The 19,476-nt window shown below is 38.8% G+C and overlaps 1 protein-coding gene across 1 annotated transcript in view; it reads right to left on the bottom strand.

Annotated features, from left to right (window-relative positions):
- RAB11FIP2 (RAB11 family interacting protein 2) overlaps positions 1-19,106 on the bottom strand; it is a 35,335-nt gene extending 16,229 nt beyond the window's left edge. The window contains exons 1-3 of the mRNA XM_005508160.4: positions 18,506-19,106; positions 7,087-7,529; positions 5,933-6,395 (exon numbers count right to left, since the gene is read on the bottom strand). Of these exons, the coding sequence (XP_005508217.2) occupies positions 5,933-6,395; positions 7,087-7,529; positions 18,506-18,858 (1,259 nt within the window). The 5' untranslated portion in view covers positions 18,859-19,106. The remainder of the gene's footprint in view (positions 1-5,932; positions 6,396-7,086; positions 7,530-18,505) is intronic.
- Between the last annotated feature and the right edge of the window lie 370 nt (positions 19,107-19,476).

Below are 19,476 nucleotides of genomic sequence, written 5' to 3'. Positions count from 1 at the left end.
AATTAGGAATAAGTGATTGCTGGTGAGGAGTCTATTAATACTATGCATTTCTACAACATCTCTCTAAGAATCGATTGCGCCAAACCACTCTCATAATGTCCAAAATGCTCTTTGACTCTTGCTTTTTAGTAGCTTTGCAAATATCTCATTGTTGTCTCATCACATGCAGTGATCTTTCTAAATCGGGTGATAACAGTCCTGGCAGGGCAGACAACCTTGTGTGACTTCTGCTCGTTCTGTAGTTTCCCTTTACCTCTCACGCACCTGTAATGTATGTGTTCTGTTGAAATAATACTCTACACCTTCACTCCACTAAATTAAAACTACTAACAGTCTACAGTATAATTAACGCACAGTCATAGTCTATCAATAGACTATAGATAATCACAGTTGACTAGAGGTAAGTGCAGTCTAACTTCAGTATGGAACTGAAAAAAGCCTTTCATTTCAAGAAAAGCAAAGCAGGAGGATGCAGTTTAAATAACACATGCTAACACTGACAGAGGAAACAGAACAGCGTAGTTCACCTGATGTCATTTTTTGACTAACAGAGAAATATACGTTAAAACGTTGGAACAGACTTTATTACTCTAGCAAGCATAGTAATAAACTTGTTAGAGTTCTACATTTCTGAACAAGGTATATGAAAATTACAAATAGTGAGTTGTATTGTGTAGTGGAAAAGGATGACCGGCTGGTACAGCATTCTGCTCTGGTCAGGCAACTTCTGGGACCCATTCCAATGGACCCCGTGGCCAGTAACTGTGTCTCCGGCACATCATATGTAACAGTCGAGAGTGAAAACATTTAATAGACATTTATCTTTGCTGATGTTCAAGTTATAACTTTCAACTAATAACTTTCCTTCACTGAGGTTTAAGTGAACAGATTTTACTTGACAACTGCAGTTGACTAGAGCCAGGCACCTGCTCTGCTAACAGCTCAACTGACAGGCAGTAACCTACAAAGTCACCTACTTTCACCATGACTTTGCAATCGCTTCTCTAACTAATCGACCAGCACACATACAAAATTGTAACATTTGCTGAAATGTAAAAGACACCAGCTGTTCTTTGGATTTAACGCTTTAATATGATCTGAACACATCATGGTTCTCGAGAGCCTCACGTTTTCATTGTGCCTCATGTCTTTTTTATTTTCCTGTCCAAATCTAGTAATGGTCATATCAAAATGTAGAGACATTGCTTATTTCAAATGTGCCATCCATTGGGAAAGATGAAACTGCAGATATTGATTTGTTTGGAACAGGCAACAGTGGAGAGCGAGGCAGCTCTAACAGCCACGTGTGATGACACTATTGGGGACAGACGCTGAAGAAAACAATGACAAAGTGGAAATATGCAAGAAATGAGCTTAAGGGGTTTTTGGGTGTTGTGGGGGTTTGTTTTGTTTTGTTTTGGGGGTTTTTTTGAGTTGCAAGTAAAAGAACACAGAAAAAAAATTAATATTATTGTATTTTATGCTCCTATTGACCAATAATTAATGTTATAAAATGAGCATTATTCATAATTATTACACTGAATCCTAGTAAGATACATGTTTCTTTCTCCTCCACTATTCCATTCTCCATAGTGCTTAGAATGTAACATGTTTATTGCAAGAACTTGAGATAAAGTATAACCATTATGCAGGCACAAGCTTTATTCCCTTTTCTCTAAGTTTAACAATACTTCGGTCATGGAAGTGCTACTTTAAAAGGTTTTTTTAATGTATCTCTCCATATACGTATGGATATATGCATAGACAGACACACACTTATATTGTGTATATATAGATCTATATTACATATAGAATGTTTCTTAGAAGGCTCCCAAACACCCATCAGTTCAGTTTCCCAGATCTGGAATTTGATCAGTAACAACCTGTCAGCTTTAAGTATTGGACTATTTGTTTCCCTGTGTCCAGTGCTGAAGATCCTGTTAATTACCCAAACTCTCTTTCTGTAGGTCTTGTTAATTACCCGTCTCCTGTCTCAGAGGACCTTGTTAATAACTTGTACAATCTCTCTAAAAAGGTCCTAATAACACATTAAAATTAAAGATGCTTTTCTTTTAGCACTTGTCAAGTAGTGTAAATTGAGAAATTTTCACATCAGTTTATTAAGCTACTGTAGTGCATTTTCCTAAACACAAACAATTCAGAGAAATGATGCACAAGGTTTGGTCACGGCACAAAATAATCGTTGTTTTCCAGGAGTACCCTCAGTTTTTTTAACTGTGCTCAATACAAAATCTACGTGGCTCCTGACAGCAAATTAACCTCGAGAGCCATGACAACAGCACTAATTGTGAGAATAAATGCATTTTAAGATGCTATTAGGTAAAAGTTTCAAAGCAGTGGATTCAGAAGTACAGAGACAAAACTATAGGTTTTGCTGGTAAATGCTGGTTACAAACACTAGATATATTGTGTGCTTAAAAATTCTTCATTGGCAGTATGATATAAATCCTTGGAACTTATGAATTTCGTAATATTTACAAAGCAGTGTTTTTTGTTTCACTATAAAACCGCAGCATTTTTAAATTGTCAAGAAATCAGCTCGTAAGTGTCTATATAATAAAAACCCCCAATCTTAACACTTATGTAATCTTGTCTCTATAAAATCCTTTAAAAATACTAATTTATCCACTCAGCATTTGTAAGAGGCAACAAAATATCATGCCCATTTTGCAGATCAGGAGCAGGGAGACTAAGTGATTTAGTCAAAGCCACAGAACAACCTTTGCCAGAGCTGAGATTAGTAGAAATTTGGGGTCCTTATTTTGTGATTTCCTGGCAAGTAGTACTATATACAAACCAGGCAAGTTTTGTTTTGCTTCTCCAAAATATTTCTTAAACCTTCTTGAAATAACAATAATAAATAATAGTAATAAAAATAAATAAGAAATATCAAATAAACCAGGTGTACTTCTTGCTTTTAGGAAAAAAAATCCCGTAGCTATTGCTGAACTACTTCATTTTCTGTATCAGCAACTGAGAAACACATGGAAGATGTATTTATCTTCATTCTTTTAATTAGTAAATAGGAGTAATTAGTGACAGAGTATGCATACAGCCAGTTCGCTCTTAACGCCTGGATGGGTGAAGGGCTGTTCAGCCGGCAGTGAGCAATGCGGTCACGAGCTGCTGACCTGCCCATGACTCAAATTTACCAAACAGGATTAATTAGCATGGACTTGAGCCTGACCTAAAGCTCTAAGTCACTGAACAGACTCCCGCTAACTTTACAGACATGGCTTCAGCAGTGCTGAGAACCTGACCTTGACAGTCCCCACATGAAGGACTTTGGTTTGGTCATTTTCTTTGGAGGGTGAGGGAAGAGGGTTGCTGTGGGGTTTATATTATTTTCTTCCACTTTGCACAATCTCCAGCCCAGTCGCACGGACTGGAAGCCCTGGAATACATATTCCAGTTGAGTTTCCTCAGACAGGAATCCAGTTCACACATCTCAGACTGTTCGGTCACTCAAAGCAAGGCTTAGCTAAGTGGGGCTTAACTGGGAGATCCACCTGCAAAGCAAACTCCTCATCCACAGCAGAACACGGATTTCAGGCACACCTTAATAAAATGATGCTGCCTACTTTACTTGCAGAAACATCCAAAAGAGCTTAATAGCATGTTGAGTAAATAAAAAGCAACTCAAAGTCTAAATTCCCTGCATACGGAATTTGTTACTCAACCTCATACATTCTGTGCCCGCAGTTTTATACAATTCTTTCTTCACAGTGCTACTGGTTCGAAAAATTCAAAATGGATTCTATTCAACAAATCCTCCACAGATAAAAGGTAAACTTAAACTGTAAACTTATTAAATATGCACATTTTGTATTAGTTTTCACTTCAAAAGAAAAGCATTGTACAATACACGTTTGAAAGAAAGTGAAGTTATTCTAAAAGGTTCTCACAGGAGCATATAAAAATCTAGAGCTTCTAATTTAAATTATTGCATGGAAGATATTATTCCATAAACAGCTGTCTTATAGGAAAAAAATCAGAATGTTTACTATTTTTGGCTTTTTGAAAATAACAGAATATCTATTTGCCTTATCAAAAGTTTATGTTTACATAAAAGTCAAGAACTAGTAAAAGAGACTCATACAAAGAGGGGGAACAAATGACTAGAGCCCTTCTGAATGGGCACTGTGATGAGCTTTTTAATTACAAAATAAAGAGAAAAAAAGTCCATCGTGATTACCGTTAAAGATTTATATTTATCAAGATCTGCTGCATTCAAGAACTTCAAAAGATTTCACCACTTGTATCTACCATCTGCCTGAATACATTTTTTCATTTAAAAAAAATTAAATGCTATGTAATTTGAATTGTTATTTAAATCACTTCTCTTTAGAGGAGCTTATTTAAATGGAAGTTTAACTTCTGACAAACCAAGCCACATCCTAACCTTACTCTAATCTAGAGAAATCCTCTATTAAATAAATAATAATCTAAGGCTCTGTCTGTAAACATGTTATTTAAGACACTAGGAACTGAGTTGACTTGTAGAAGACACTAAGAAGATAATTCATTGATGTCTGTACGAGCTTCTAGCAACCAAACTTTTCTATAGCAGTTCCATTTCAGTTCATTTATCTAATCCACATCCATGATTAGTTTTGTTGGGAAAATGATTATAAGTTTAAATCAGGAGTGCATGCATTCTAACCTATGAGTAAAACTGAGCTGGGATACAATGCAATCAATCTGTTCCAAAATATTAAAGAACATATTAAAGATAACATATAAACAACATATAACATATTAAAGATAACAAGAAACAAATTACCTTTAAAAAAATATTACTGTGTTATTAATTAAGGATTTAATAGACAGGGAAAAGGCAAATTTGTTAGAATCATGCCTTCCATTTAAAACAGTCATTTACTTCACAACCTTAAAATTCCAGTTTGGAGACGTTTAGGAGAAGTTTCTGTTTTTTTAATTTAATTTCTACCAAATTTAAGTCATTGAATAGAAATGAATCATTATCTTGAAAACAAAAGGACTGTTAATTTCTGGTATTAATACACAGAAAAAAACAAGAATGCAAATCAACATACGTTAAATAATTAACTGCTTAAATGTTTACCTACTGGGAACAGTATATGGGGAGGATGTATATGTGGAGAGAGAAAGAGAGAGACCATGTGTCTTCCTCACTAGCAAACAAAAGCCAAAAAAGAAACTAACTGTGAGATACACATTTTTTTTATAAGGAAAACAAGTAAAATGTTGACAGACAAACAAAGATTACAATGGATTATTAAAACCAAAGTTTCTTATCAGCCCCAGTAACTTAATTCACTCTGCTTACCACATAAACTGCTGCCTTGTGCAACAACTTAAACACGTCAGAACTGAGCCAAGCTCTAGTGAGCCAAACAAATGCAAGTGTGATAAGTGCCCATGTGGGTGTTCTCATTTAGAAACAGAATGGGTTTTAATTCTTGTGCTCCAATTTATAGAATCTAAATCTATTTTCTTCCCAAACGGTGACATCCACTGTTTTCATTACTCCCATTTTCTTCACCCTTTTATTTATTCCATTTCATCTTTCCCTTAGAGTTGAAAACTTTCTCTCTAAAACCCTGACTTAGGGCAGCATAATAATTAGCAATGAGTGTTCAGTGAAAGCAGAAGACTTTTGGGAAGAACCCATTCTGAAGCAAGAACAAGGTGCTCCACAAATACAAGTACCCAAGAGCATTCACAGTACATATTAGTAATATAAATATAACTTCAAAATGAAGTGAGAAAAGATCAAACTATATAACAAGTTCATCACTTTTACTTAGAAACAGATAAGCAATGATATAAATGTATATAAAGCACACAGACTGTGTTCCTCCAAACTTCACATTTTCAATTATATAACATGTTCAAGATATCAGATCAAAGCACAGCAAAAACCTACCTTGAAGATGGCAACGTGCTTGTAGGCTTGAAGTTCGTCACAAACGGATTAGTCGATTCACAATCAAAACTCTCCTGATGAGTTTCACCAAACGCACTCGGCGATTTCAAGTCAGTCGAACTCTCTGATCCCCCATTGCTGAGTTTATCTGACCTCTTGCTATCTTTTTTTCCAGTCACTCTTTCAAAAAGACTAACTTTCTCTTTTTTCTCTTTTCTAATTTCTTTTCTGATGTCAACAGGTCTGGAGAACAGACTTATGTTTTGATCCCATGTTGCTGGGCTTTCTTCAAATGGGTTCTTCTGTCTTGGCAATGTAGCAAATTTTTGGGGTAACGAAGCACTCACATTGGTAAATGGGTCATTTTGGGCTTCAAGTGCAGTTTCATCACCTGTGCTGTCAAGCTGGTTCAGTTTGGAAGTATCAACACTTAATGTCCTTCTGTGTGGGGATTTTAGACTCCCTGCAAACAATCTGTCATTAGTATGTTATCAACAAGATACTATTTCATAGTTTATGACAGGCAGAGAACCCATTTTAGCTCAGGTCTAGAAGCTTTGCAATTAAGTCTCAGTTCAAAACATCGCTGATTAACTAAGGTATTTTTAAAAAAACTGAACAGCTGTGGCCTTGACTTTGCGATTCAGAAATGTTTATGGATAGACACTACAGCAAACTGTGTGAAAACTAAGTTCTACAAAGAAAACAGCTGTGACTAGCATGCCATTCCAGAAAGCAACACTAGTCTGTTGCTGAACAATAACTTTGAACAACGCAAAGTGTTTTCAGTTTTTTGTATAAATCTGGTTTAAAGCTTTGGTGATAGTTTTCAACTTTTTAAACAGAATTTTTTTTTACAAGATGTTGTTTTGCCTATAGCTCCTTCTAGAATACAATGCTTCTATAAGATACTCAAATGAGGATATCATAAAAATGCTAAATGACCATAAATTATTATTAATATGAGCTATTTCTTATGCTCAGAAACAGTGCTTATGAGTTACCATCAACGAATGGAAGTGTAAAAAAGCAACCAGGCCTGCGATAATTCTTAACTTTTTGGCCTTTAAATTGCTTCATAACCTGAAGAAACACACTCTTGAATGCTCCAATGGCAGCGAACTGTCATGATAATGGTCATGAGTTTTACTTACCGCCTTCATCAACCGAACCAAAAGAGTCCAGCTGACGCCTGAAAAGATAAGGGTAGCCGACTGTGCTGGACTTCACTTTTTCTGAGGAGACGTGCGGTCCCGTTAAATCTGACATCGAATGAGCCGAGGACAACCGCTGAGGTCCCAAAAGGAAAGGCTTTTTTGGTTTTGATTTCATTTGTACTTCACCACTACATACCTCCATGTTTGCATCAGGTATGTGAGTACTTGGGATGATTGCAGAGGATGTATCCGAAAACGTCCCGTCATTTTTTCGACCCTTCATTTTGTCTTTTAGTTTAGCAAAAGGGGATTTCGTTTTGTCCTTCATTGACAAATCAAACATACTTGCTGTCATGTTATTCCTCATAAACTGAATATTGACCTTTATTTCTCCTCTATCTTTAGTTCTCTTTCCTTGTCTGGACTCCAGGCGAAACCACCTTAAAGGAGAAAAAACAAAGTCAGTTGTGTTTTTTGGAGGCTAAACTCTGATTGGTTGGTTAATGTACTTGGCTCATGTAACATCAAATATTTAAACCAAATTCTATACCAAAAGTTGATACACTCCTGTATTGATAAACTTTTTTTGTCTGTACTTGCTTTTGAAGAGAAAATTAACTAAGCAATAAGCTCTCTGCACTCTTCACCTGTTTCAAGAACCAAAGTCAATTCCATGGTGCTCACTAGAACTTCATCAAAGTTAATGGGTTCCTATCTGCTTACAAAGGAGAATTTGTATCTAATGTTAACTATAAATATGAATATATTTTCTTTTGCTATTTAAAAGAAGATTTTTTACTTTCCAAGCAGTGATGTTTATTACCTGAATGTATACTACGCAGCAAATAATTCATCTAGTAACTTTTTCTCCTTTGATTACGCTCAGGCTTATATGCTAGCAAACATTTTTCCTCTATGCCCTCTCCTTCTAACCACTGCTTCAGATTTGTGTCAACTGCACTATCACAGAAATACCTGAGACCCCTGAATAGTCAATTATCAGTTTGGTTCTGCAACCGTAACCCCTCCTACTGTTGACTCCACAAGCACCGGTGGCAGAACGTGTAGGTGTAACTAACAGCCCTCCCTTCTTCTGCAGGTCACCGGTAGGACTAACTTCAGAAATACCTCCACAGCCTCCGGAACCATGACATAAACCCCCACTCCTTGAAAAGAGATTGAAGCTGTGATCATCTGTTTCAAAACACCAAGTGTCCTTCCTTGCCAGGTCCAAAAAAGGCTTTATGATTATCCAAGCGTCTTATTCATTCCCTATTTTGCTCTGCTGTCCCATGGAAGCATCTGCAGAATTACCGCTCAATCTCCTTTCTACAGCTTCACCTGAACAAATGACCAAGAGACAAATACTTCTCCACATCCATCACCAACAGCCTTTTCCCATTTCAAAAAGGGCACAAGGCCATATTTCAGATTCACCAGCTCCAAAGAATTGCTCTAAAGCCACTGCCAGGAGAAATGCACACTAACACAACGTGCTAACACAACAGTGTATTATCACCATGAAGTAACTTTTGAACTGGAGACTAAGAAATGAAATTGCTTATCAGCACAGATGCACATACATTATTCAATATTGCCAAATACGGCAAACAAGGTCGGGAAAGGAGAAAAATAACCCTCCATTTCCTTTCAGATTTCATAAATATTTCCGAAGGTGACAGCTGAAATCAAATTTTCAGGCAGGGGTACTATTTTTTGAGCCAAGAAAATACAGGGTGTTTCAAAAAGATGGACCCAATTTCAAATTGAAATTACTTTAAAATTGGGTCCACCTTCTTGAAACATCCTGTATTTGTAAAAGTGATCTGCCAAAGAAATACCAAAAGGATAAAGAGTATTATAACTTTTTTGTTGCTTTGTGATGTCCAAGATGTTTTTTACTAAACCAGAATAATGGAGAAATATCAGACCTTCTCTGTCTTGGACACCATGAATCCAGACCAGTAGATCCAGAAGTTCAAACTGGGAGGAGGACAATTAAACCTTTAGGAGCACAGTTTTTCTTCTGCTGTAATTCCATTTATGTATTTTAAATGAAACACAAAACCTGAAATACGTTATATGTCTGAACAAGATGGATCATTTTTCCTCGTAGTTAATAATGTTTCACTTCTTGGTAACTGATTCCAGAAACTCTTTAATCCATCTATAGAGTCATTACAGAAAACACACACAACAGCACCAAGAGTAAATATTTTTTTGTGATAGATCACAAATCCTGGAAGATAAGATAGCCTACTTTCTTTAAAAGAAAATGTGTTCATGTTCATATATTCTCCAAAAAAAAAAATAAGAATACATAGCCATAATGAGCAAGCCCTTGCTTATAAATCTCAACCTGACAGATCTTGCCTGTGCAGAAAAAACCTCCAAGCCAAAAAACTCCCTGAAACTGAGAAAGTCTTCATGATTCCTTAGATACTAAGCATAAACATAAATATAAATAAGGCTTATGAGTGTTTTAAGAGGGTTAATAGGCAGAGGATCTCTGGTTTTGACACTGAAACTTAATGGCTCAGCCTGCGCTGTAATAAAACATATTCTTCTTCTCCCTCTTTCCCTCCCCTCACAGGTCTCAAACAATAATACTCTATTTCTGATAAAACTGCTAAATTTTCATGTTTCTATCATACTTAGGAATCAGCAAAAAAAACCCCAAACTGATATATGATGCTTGCAGACTTGTAGCACAATATGAAGAAAGCCTTTTCTTTTAAAGCTTAACTCAACTATTGATATTTTAATCATGAATCAACAACCACCCTGTGCCACTACCAGCACCCACCTAATGGCATATCTCCACATACTACTTTGACATTCGCCAGCTCTGAAGGAGAATTCCAGCACACAACTAATCCGCATTACTTTTGCAGCCTGGACATTTGTTTTCAAGGTAGAGTTTGAAGAACTTCACACTAAAAATAAGTTCAGCTGGGAAAACAAAGAAACTCGCCTTGCCACAGGAAGGTGCCACAGCCATGAAGGGACGGGGCCTGCTGGGACCAGGCCCAGCCTCACTACTGGTTCCAACAGAATTTAATCATCAACTCTTTACCCCAGCAAAATTCCTCTGGACTTCGGTGGAATTTCTATTTGAATAATGATTGCTGGATCAAATCTTTGTATAAAACACGGATATTTAATTTTCGTAGGCATTTCAAGGAGGTTTCTTTGTTACCTTGGAGAGTTTATCTAGGTTTAGTCATAATGAAGGTTCCATATGCTTCAGCTCATAACAAGACAATATGAGAAGCAGACTCAAATAATGATTTTCTTCAAACTCAAAGGCAAATAATTACTTTTTTTTTTAAACAGATGAGAACAAATACAGGCAATGCATTTGTGTGGAGCTGCACGTGAATGAGCAACTGAGTCCGTAAATGTTTCTTATTAGAATCTGTTTCTACAACACATGGGCGTGAGCAACAAACAGAAAAAAACAGCGCTGTATATAATAGAAAAAAGAATTGGAAAATGAAGTCCACTGTTTTCAGATAACAACATTTGGGTCCTAAAATACTAAATTCCACTATACCGCTGCCAATTTAAAAAATTGTAATGTATTATAAAAGCCAATAAAACTTGCTATTTTGGTTTTGTTTACAGTACTTTTAGCCACAATAAATGCTCCATTTGTCAGGCTGCCATGAGCTTATTCTATAGAAAGCCTGTACAAAGTAGGAAAATAGCCAATAACATACACGAACAAAACGGGGTGGCTTTTATGAGAGCAGATGCCCTTTTATTTAATACCAAATATTACATCCAGTCTTGCAGACAGTCCTTATTTAAACAGACCTTGTACAAAGTCTGGCAAATTTTCCCAACTTCAAAGGAAGTGCCATTGCCTTCCGAATCACATTCATGCTTCTTGCTCTCACCTTCAAATGTTGTGTAGGACAACGTCCTCCACACACTCTCTAATTTCGACTTTTCCCCTTTGGTTTCCATCAGAACAACCTTTGCTTCTTTTTCTCATCTGTTTTTGAGTGCGCTAACGGGCTTCACCTGTCTTGCACAGGTTTCTGATAGTTTTTATTTTGTAAGTATTAAATAAATTGCCACTCTGTATGCTCACAATTTTTTGGAACACGTAAACAGAACATCAACATTCAAGGCTGAAAAATCCTGCTGCCCAGTCAGCCCTGAAAAACTAAACCTCAGCCTAAAGAAACATGGCTATTGTCTAACCCTCAGCTTTGGCCATACCTACAATTAGCAAACTCCCTTATTTCTCTGAAAGACAGTAACCATCTTCTGCACACTATTAAAGTAAATTGCACACTATCAGCAATACTGAACGCTTTACCTTAAAAAAAGTAGACAGGAAGAGTGAAGGAGAAAACGAAATTACTATTAATGAGCAAGTTACAAAGTTCTGGCCTGCCTATTCCATCTAAACATCTAGTGATCCACAAACATATTTGCAACACAATTTCTTCACCTGTTCTCCTCTTTTCCTGATTTCATTTTCTTTCCATGAACGTGGTTTTCCAACTCACTTTAGCTCATCTAGACTATTCTCATTGCACCCTTCACTCTGCATTCAATAAATATTCTGAAAACAATATCTCATTTCTCCTAATTGCAGGAAGCTGATGTTATGATGTCTTACGCTCCAAATCTGCCATGGAATTTGACAGTTCCAAGCCTTAGCATCCCTCAACCTGTTCTGCTCACCATGTGAGAGTGAGCAGGCCAGGTTGACAGTATGGGTAAGAAAAATAGTATGAGTCCACTATGTAATTTTAATTACATTTTAATCATATACTTAAAACTTTAATGCCCTCCAAAACCACTGGGATACTTGTCTACTAGTTTCAACATGAATCAGATGTCTTCTAGCTGGCACATTAAACCTGTGCACGACAGATGACCTTCTGACTCCATCTTCTTGTCAGTGCTGAAGACGGAAATTACTAAAAGAATTTTCTCACTCATTTTCCTGCTTCTCAAATACACCGCTCTGCCTTCACCCTACCTGCAGATATCTACTGAACTGATCTGATTTTGCTTTGATGAAACCATTAGATGGACCCAAAGACTTTTGCAAAATCTTGGTTTCAATTCATGAATTACTGAAGGAATTCTGCAAAAAGCCACAAAACCATCACAGCATCCACAAGGCTTCTAACCTTGATTTTACAAGAAAAATCAGCTAAGCAGTTTCAATCTGCTACACAGGGATGGGGAGAATTTCCTGCCTCCTAAAACTACCAAAATCACACTGACAGAACATGCCCATGAGCTGTCAGGGGAGAGAAGTACTTTTCATCTCAGATTACTATGTTCAAGCTGGACACGCTGAAGAAACGTGCTTCATGAAATTCCACTAACACAAATGTCCACAGCTAATGGATAAAAAACAACATCCAAAGCCCAGAACTAAAATTTTCATTAGCAGCAAATGCACTTTGAAAAATGCAGAAGTACGTTTTGTGATAAATCACTCAGACACCATATCAAGAGACTGCCCTTCAAGTCAGTAAGTAGGAAAACTAAGGCAAGGGGCTGAGCACAGTCTACATTGTGTATGAAGAGAAATGCAGAAGAAAACAGATTATTTATTAAAATAAGCAATGACATTTGCAAAGAGGAATACTATTACTTTCTGGAAGCCAAGTGAAATGAGATATACAAAGTAGAGTTTAAAAATAAGTATTACAGAGTGACATGTAACACCACAAAACACGTGGAAACTGACACACGTCACAAAACTCTTCCTAAGGGTTTAACTAACATCAACTGGAATCAAAGTAATTAACGTGGTCACTTATTCACTTATTGTTTTGGCTAAAAACCATGTGTGAAAACTTTTATCTTAGAAACAAAATAACTGAAGGTATGAGAAGTAAGGCCAGTTGATAAGTGTGTGTACAAGCATGGATGTATACACAGAAAACAGAGAAATATTTCAATCCAGATGGCACTCAGACTTACTCAGAATTACGACTTATTTAGAGGATGTGCTTGCATTTGTTGTCAAAGTGTAAATGCTGGGAATATTACTAGATAATTTGAAAATATTGCTACGTTCCCATAAAGCTACAACTGGGCACAACTTTTTGTTTTCCCCATAACCGTCTTTCTCTTCTGTTCCTCACTACTAATTTTCTTTCTTTTTTATAACATTTACTGAGTGGACCATGAAAGCAGCAGCACAAACCTGTAAGGATCCTCCAGGCTCATGATTTCTGTGCCTTTAACAAATTTCTGAGTTATTCCTCTTCCCACTTTTGACTGGAGTGGAACAAGTTTTGTCTCTTACTTCAACCACAACCTTTTGATAATTTCTGTTCCAGCCTCCACTACTATTTAATCACGTAAAATAATCTAAAATGCAGTTTTCTGGTTTAAACAAAATTTAAGACTCAAAAATAGCAAGTAATAGCTATAAAGTGTTGTTTTGTTGAATTATTTTTAAAAAGGCACTGTTCATTACTGAGCCCATGATATATACTATCTGTTTACTAGTTGTTTGCTTGTTCCTAATTCACGTTGTATTTGAAGGTACCAACTCGAGCATCCGTCTCTTGCTTGTCCTTACACAAGAGAGAGGCTGCCAGGAAGGAATTCACCTTCATTTGGAGGAAGACCCACAATTTCCAGGAAGCTCAGCATGTCTAAGGAATAAGTGCATACAACACATTGATCGCGGTCAATCGTTAATTCTGTTTGTTGCTGAGAAGCTGTTTTAGACTATTTTATAGGATCGATGTAAGTAGAGGAGAAGCATCTCGGATAAGGCCAAGATTCCTTCACTGGACTATTCTCAAGTAAATATTTTGTACAACACTGCTGCAATTGGAGGGGTGTTGAGGTATTAAAGAAACCAAGGAGAAAGGGAATAAGTCACAAATAAAAAAATATCTCCTCCAACAAAATTTCCATAAGAAATAAAAACTCTACAATCACCCGCCCTGGTCAAATTTATAACATTCCAGACAAGTGTTGTATCTTAAATCAGCTGAACGCATAATAAAATCAGCTCTCCAGAAAAGCTAATAAAGGAATGGACAATAAATAGTGTGGAATTAGAGAGCAACAAGGACAAAGTAACAAGGATAAGTAACATCATGGTGAAAGCTAAAAGAAATTTGTTCTTCTATGGCCATGTTCATTTAGCACACGGGAAAATAAATTAATAAAAAATAAATAAGCACAGTTGTTAAGAAAAACTACTGAAAAAATACTTCAGTAAATTAAGACATGCCAGTAAATGAATATTTTTAATTCCATCATCATTCAAAAATTTGTTTTGATGTTTCGCATTGTCAGATCATCAGCAACATTAAGGCAACTATAACAGAATTGAAATGATTACAAAAACGTATATGTGCTTTAATACAACACATTCATTGATCATCATTTACATTTAAACTACAAGAGCAAAAGAGGCATATTCTTTCTGCAACAGCAGACAAAAAAATGTCATGTATTTCTCAGGATTAATTTAAAAAAACCAAACCACAGGATTTTATTACAAAAAATAAAACCGTGTCAGAAATCCAAGATCTGAAAATGTATGTTAAATATACTTCCAACAAAGCAGCATCTCCCAAGCTTTCTGAACTGTTAACAAAACCTCAGTAAAATCTCTCAGCATCTGGATCCTTGTTTTCAACTCTGGACAAAAGAGCAGAAGTAAAAAAAAAGCCCATGTATTTCCAACTACAGCAGAGATGCCAGAGACATAAATTTACAAAGCTAGCAGAGTGCGATGGGCACTTTTGCCCCAACAGAGCAAGAAAATGAACTCGGATCCTGCAGATGCTTTGGCTGAAGTCTCTGGAAGAGACCTTGTAAGGGACCATCTGAGCCACATCTGGATCTCACAGTTCCAGGACTTTTCACTTTTAAGAATTTGAAAAATCATCAGTTTCAGAAAGAAAATGAAATAACGTTGTGTGATGGTGTGTGCAAAATTTTCACTATCAAATTATAGAATATATACTGTTTCATTTCATTAAATCTTGTGCCGGAGCAAGTTTATTAGAACACAAGACCCGCAAATCCTATCACGAGGCCTCTGCCTGAAACTTAACTGCTGAGAGTTTTTTTCTTAAGATGTGACAAGTAACAAAAAAAACTATAGAGAAAAAAGGGATTGTTTTTCCCAAATATAATGTTTCTGAAGCTGCAGTGATTTTTTTTAAACTTATTTCTTCCAAAGTATAAAATATTAAATTGAAAAAAAAAAATACAAAGAGCTGAATGTCACACACCGCACAGTCTTCCTAGGAATTCAAAATCAGCTGGTAGCCTTCACTTCTCCTACCTCCTTACTAAAAAAGCACTAGGGAATTGCTGACAGGGTTCAGCATTGTGCAGAATATTAAATATCTTTTTTGCAATACCCTGGTGACTCTTGAGTCTGTCTCTTACAGCACCATATGTACAGCTGTGTTGGAAAGAGGAAGCTATTAAATATATTAAAAAGTAGAAATATTACCAATAGACACTTCATCAAATAACTGGATCTCATTCATCCCCAAACAAAGCAAGAAATGTTAAGGTTACATCAACATGAGAAAATAACTCTGGATTTAATAACACCACAAGCCTGTTGAACATATTTGAAAGTAAAAACATTGCTTAATAAAACAGATTAGTGTTTCTGAAACAATGAATATAGCTTTCAACCATCAGAATGCTTTGGTAATAAAGACATTGGACTTGGTCTTGAAAAGCACTGGGTATCTCAGTTCCCACACCACAGTCACGGCTCAAAGGTCTTTGGGTCCAAATATATTACTCTTAGTTTACTGCCAACACAGGACTCGGAATATTTTGTATCAAAAAGGATTTAATAAATGGAGAGTAAGAAAGAGCGTTTTGTTTAAAATCGCATTTGCAAATATACTCTCGAAAGTTTGCCCTCCTCCCACATGCACACACAAATATTGCATCCACATCTCCAGCTCCACGGAGTCAGCAACATCACACCCGCATTCCACGAAGGCACATGAGCAGATAACCCCGGTAACTTTTCCAAAACATCTAAACACTTAAGGACTTTGAGTTGTTTTTTTCAGAAGTGACTTTCAAACAGGGCATTTTCTAGGTTCTAAGCAGCAGGCTGCTTTCTGTGGCTCCTATCTCGTAAGAATTTAAATTGACATTAAGTATGTGCTGCCAAAAATCCCACTAACCGCCTATCCACACTTTTACATGTATGTAAGATTTTACAAGTACGGCTGTTCAGCTCCAGAAGCCTAACACCCACCAACTTTTAATCTTAAACGCTCAAGTGACTTCTGAAAATAGGACGTGGGCTGGTTGGAAAAGCCTCCCCCCATTCTGCAGCAGCTTTCTCGGGGAGCTCCGGTCACTTCAGCGGTGGCCTTGAGAAGCACATTTACAGAGAGTTCCTCTCTCTCTCACTTCAGAGAAAGAAATTAAAACATAAAGAACGCTTACGAAGCCCTGCCGAGCACAACTCCACACAAAAATACCAAAGAGATACGAATGTTAATTTAACTAGCACAAGGACTATGTCAATTACCTCGCTTGCAAGTTTTTGCAATAATTTTTTAAGACTTCAGTACTACTTTTACTAGAATTGGTGCAAAAGCGGGTGGCTCCTCAAAAAGAAGTTTTGTTAGTCACAGTAATACATGAATAATTTACATATTTTCCTCCAGCTTCTAAATACATATTTCTACCCAGACTTACAAAGTTTTTGCGGTTAGTAGCGTTTCTACTTGATTAATTCACCTTTTTTTTTCTGTAGAGCAGCTAAGCATTTAAGCTAGAGCAGTTGCCTATGACTTGCAAGGCAATTACAACTGATGATTAAAGAATATTTAAGATGCATCTCTAAAGAGCACTTCTTGAGTAAGTGTAAACAGAAATTAAGACCCTTAGGCTACAGGCATTACCATGTATTGCATCAAGATAACTGGTTTGTCCTGAAAAAGATCAGTGATTAAGAAGTATACTGCTTCAGACCATGAATGCACATAAGACTCTGCATGGACACGCAATTTCCTATTACATGGTTGATGAACGGACTGTTTTGCTAAAAATTGATTTACAAAAATAGCCAAATACCAGGGCAAGGACAGCTGCTCCTTCACCCTCAGCCACTGCACATAAGCAGGACCAAGTTTTGAGATGGTTTCTGCAGAAACAGTTGTGTGGTGAACTGGACCTGGCTGGTGTTCCTGTACCGATTCCTGCCCCCAACTGCCCACTCCGACTTTGCTGGAGGTTCCTGCCTCCCCAGCACAGTCAGCGATGGACAATGGCGCCAACCGCTCACTCTGATCACATCTTACCATAGACCCACCATCACCAACAGAAGAAATACCAGATTCTAACACCTGAGGTTTGGGCACAGGAGCCTTTCTGCTCTACTGGAGAAGCACTGAAGGAGGAAAGGCACCTGAGGCAGGCAATTTTTAGCCACTGCAGAAAGCGCTCATACATCACTGCCTACATATCCCTAACTTGGAGGTGTCCATGCTGTTCTTGGACCAATTCTGTGGGTCAGGCACTGCTAAAGCAAACAGAAATCACATAGTCACAAGCACGCTGGCAATACGCTTACACCTACAGTTTATTCCCATACTCTTTGGAGGATAAACTACACTGGTACCCAACATCTTTGCGCAACCATGCCCTCATGAGAAATTGTAACAATTTTACTAATTCAGTTGAAAAACCCAGAGTTAGACACATTTGCAGGTCAGCCTAATAAACTCCTGTGATACTTTTTTTTCCTTGTTGCATTCCAGTGCCAGAATTTGCTGGCAAACAGCAATATGATTTGACGAAGGCTTCTGTAGGTAACCATGGAGGCAGAAATTTCTCTTCAGTCCTCTCTGGTGAGGCCTGCTGCACAGAGCAGCCCGCAGCATCGCGGCCTAAGGACCAGAAAAACACCGTGCTGCTGTGGTAAACCCTCACAAAGTCACAGTTTGTTGACCGCTAAAGCATAAATATAAAATACTTAAAGACTCCTGCAGTAACTGAAGGAAAACATTTTTAAAGAGAACCACACCAAGCTTCGAGGGAGTCTGAGTCCCATAGGTGATTCAAAGCGAGGTACAGGTTGAAGGATAATATGGCCCTAAGCAGAATTAAGAAAAAACCTTTAGAAAAACAGACCATAACGAGTGATGCACACAAGAATTTGTCAAAAAGTGCTGATGTTATTGACTGTCCCTCCCTGTGCAGGGCGACGACTGTGATTACAGCAAACTTCTCTCTGGAAGAGGTCAGGCCGCAGTGACATAACTGTATAAGTCAGGGGCTTTGAACACACCACAGAAGAAACATAATAATTTAATTTCAAGATATGCTGATAATAAGGCTACTACTCCCTCCTCCAAGTGCAAGTGTACAAGTAACACAAATTATAATGACAAAAAAAAAACTAACCATCACTTACTCTGTTTTCCTTCTTTGCTTGTCCTCAAATATATCATTCAGACTTATCGCCACCTGTCCCAAAAACTTGTCCAGCCCCACCAGCGACCTGTGCATGACGATCAGGTACAAGATGTATTTTTCTGGATTCTCCTGCATGAGTAATCCAGGGAGCTCGAAGGAGGCCTCTTCTTTCCAGATGGGATCCAGGGTCTTCTCGGCCACCGAGGTGGAGTACTTCTCCTTGCCCAGCTGTATGATGGTGTAGGCATCGTTGCTGCCGTTTTTACCTTTTGGCTTCAGCCCTTTAGCTTGAAGGACCGTAACTTGCACGTGAGTCGGGAACCACTTCTGGGCTTGCTCTGCCAGCATCATCTTTGAAGATCGCAGCAGCAATAACGACAAACACCGAGCCTCAAAGCCTCCGAGACGCTGCGAAAGGGCCCTTTCGCGGAGACACCTGTCAGGGGCTCGGCCCGCTCCTTCCCCCGGCGCTCCGGGCCGCGGGCGGCACCCCCCGCTGCTCACGTTCCCCGCGCAGCCCTACCTGCGGCTCCATGCCCGGGGGCCGCGGGGTCCCCCCGCAGCACCCACACGACTCCCCCCCCGCCGCCGGGCTCCCCCCTCCCCTCCCGCGGCTGCCCCCGGCCCGGCTCCCCGCCGCCCCCAGCGCATCCCCCGGGCAGGGCCTCTCCGCCACCCGGCCCGGCCCGCAGCGCCGCGGCCCCCTCAGCGCGGCCCGGCCCGAAAGGCCCCGCAGGCCGCCGGCGGCCTCCCCCTGCCCCTCGCGGCTCGGTGGGCAGCGCCGGCGGGGGGACTCGCCGCCGCGCCGCTCCCCGTGGGGGTGTCGGGCCGGGCTGCCGCGGCCGTCACGGCGCTGCCCTCCGTCCCTCCCGCCCGCCTCAGCGTCTCGCCGCGCTCCCCCCGCGCCGCCGCCCGGCCTGACGGGCCGGCTCCGCCGCTTCCGCCTTCCCCATGCTGCCGGCGGCGGTC

This window comes from Columba livia, chromosome 6, assembly GCF_036013475.1.
Source record: "Columba livia isolate bColLiv1 breed racing homer chromosome 6, bColLiv1.pat.W.v2, whole genome shotgun sequence".
NCBI lineage: Eukaryota > Metazoa > Chordata > Aves > Columbiformes > Columbidae > Columba > Columba livia.
Note: the sequence above shows the minus strand (reverse complement) of the source record. Positions and strands in the feature narration are given on the sequence as shown.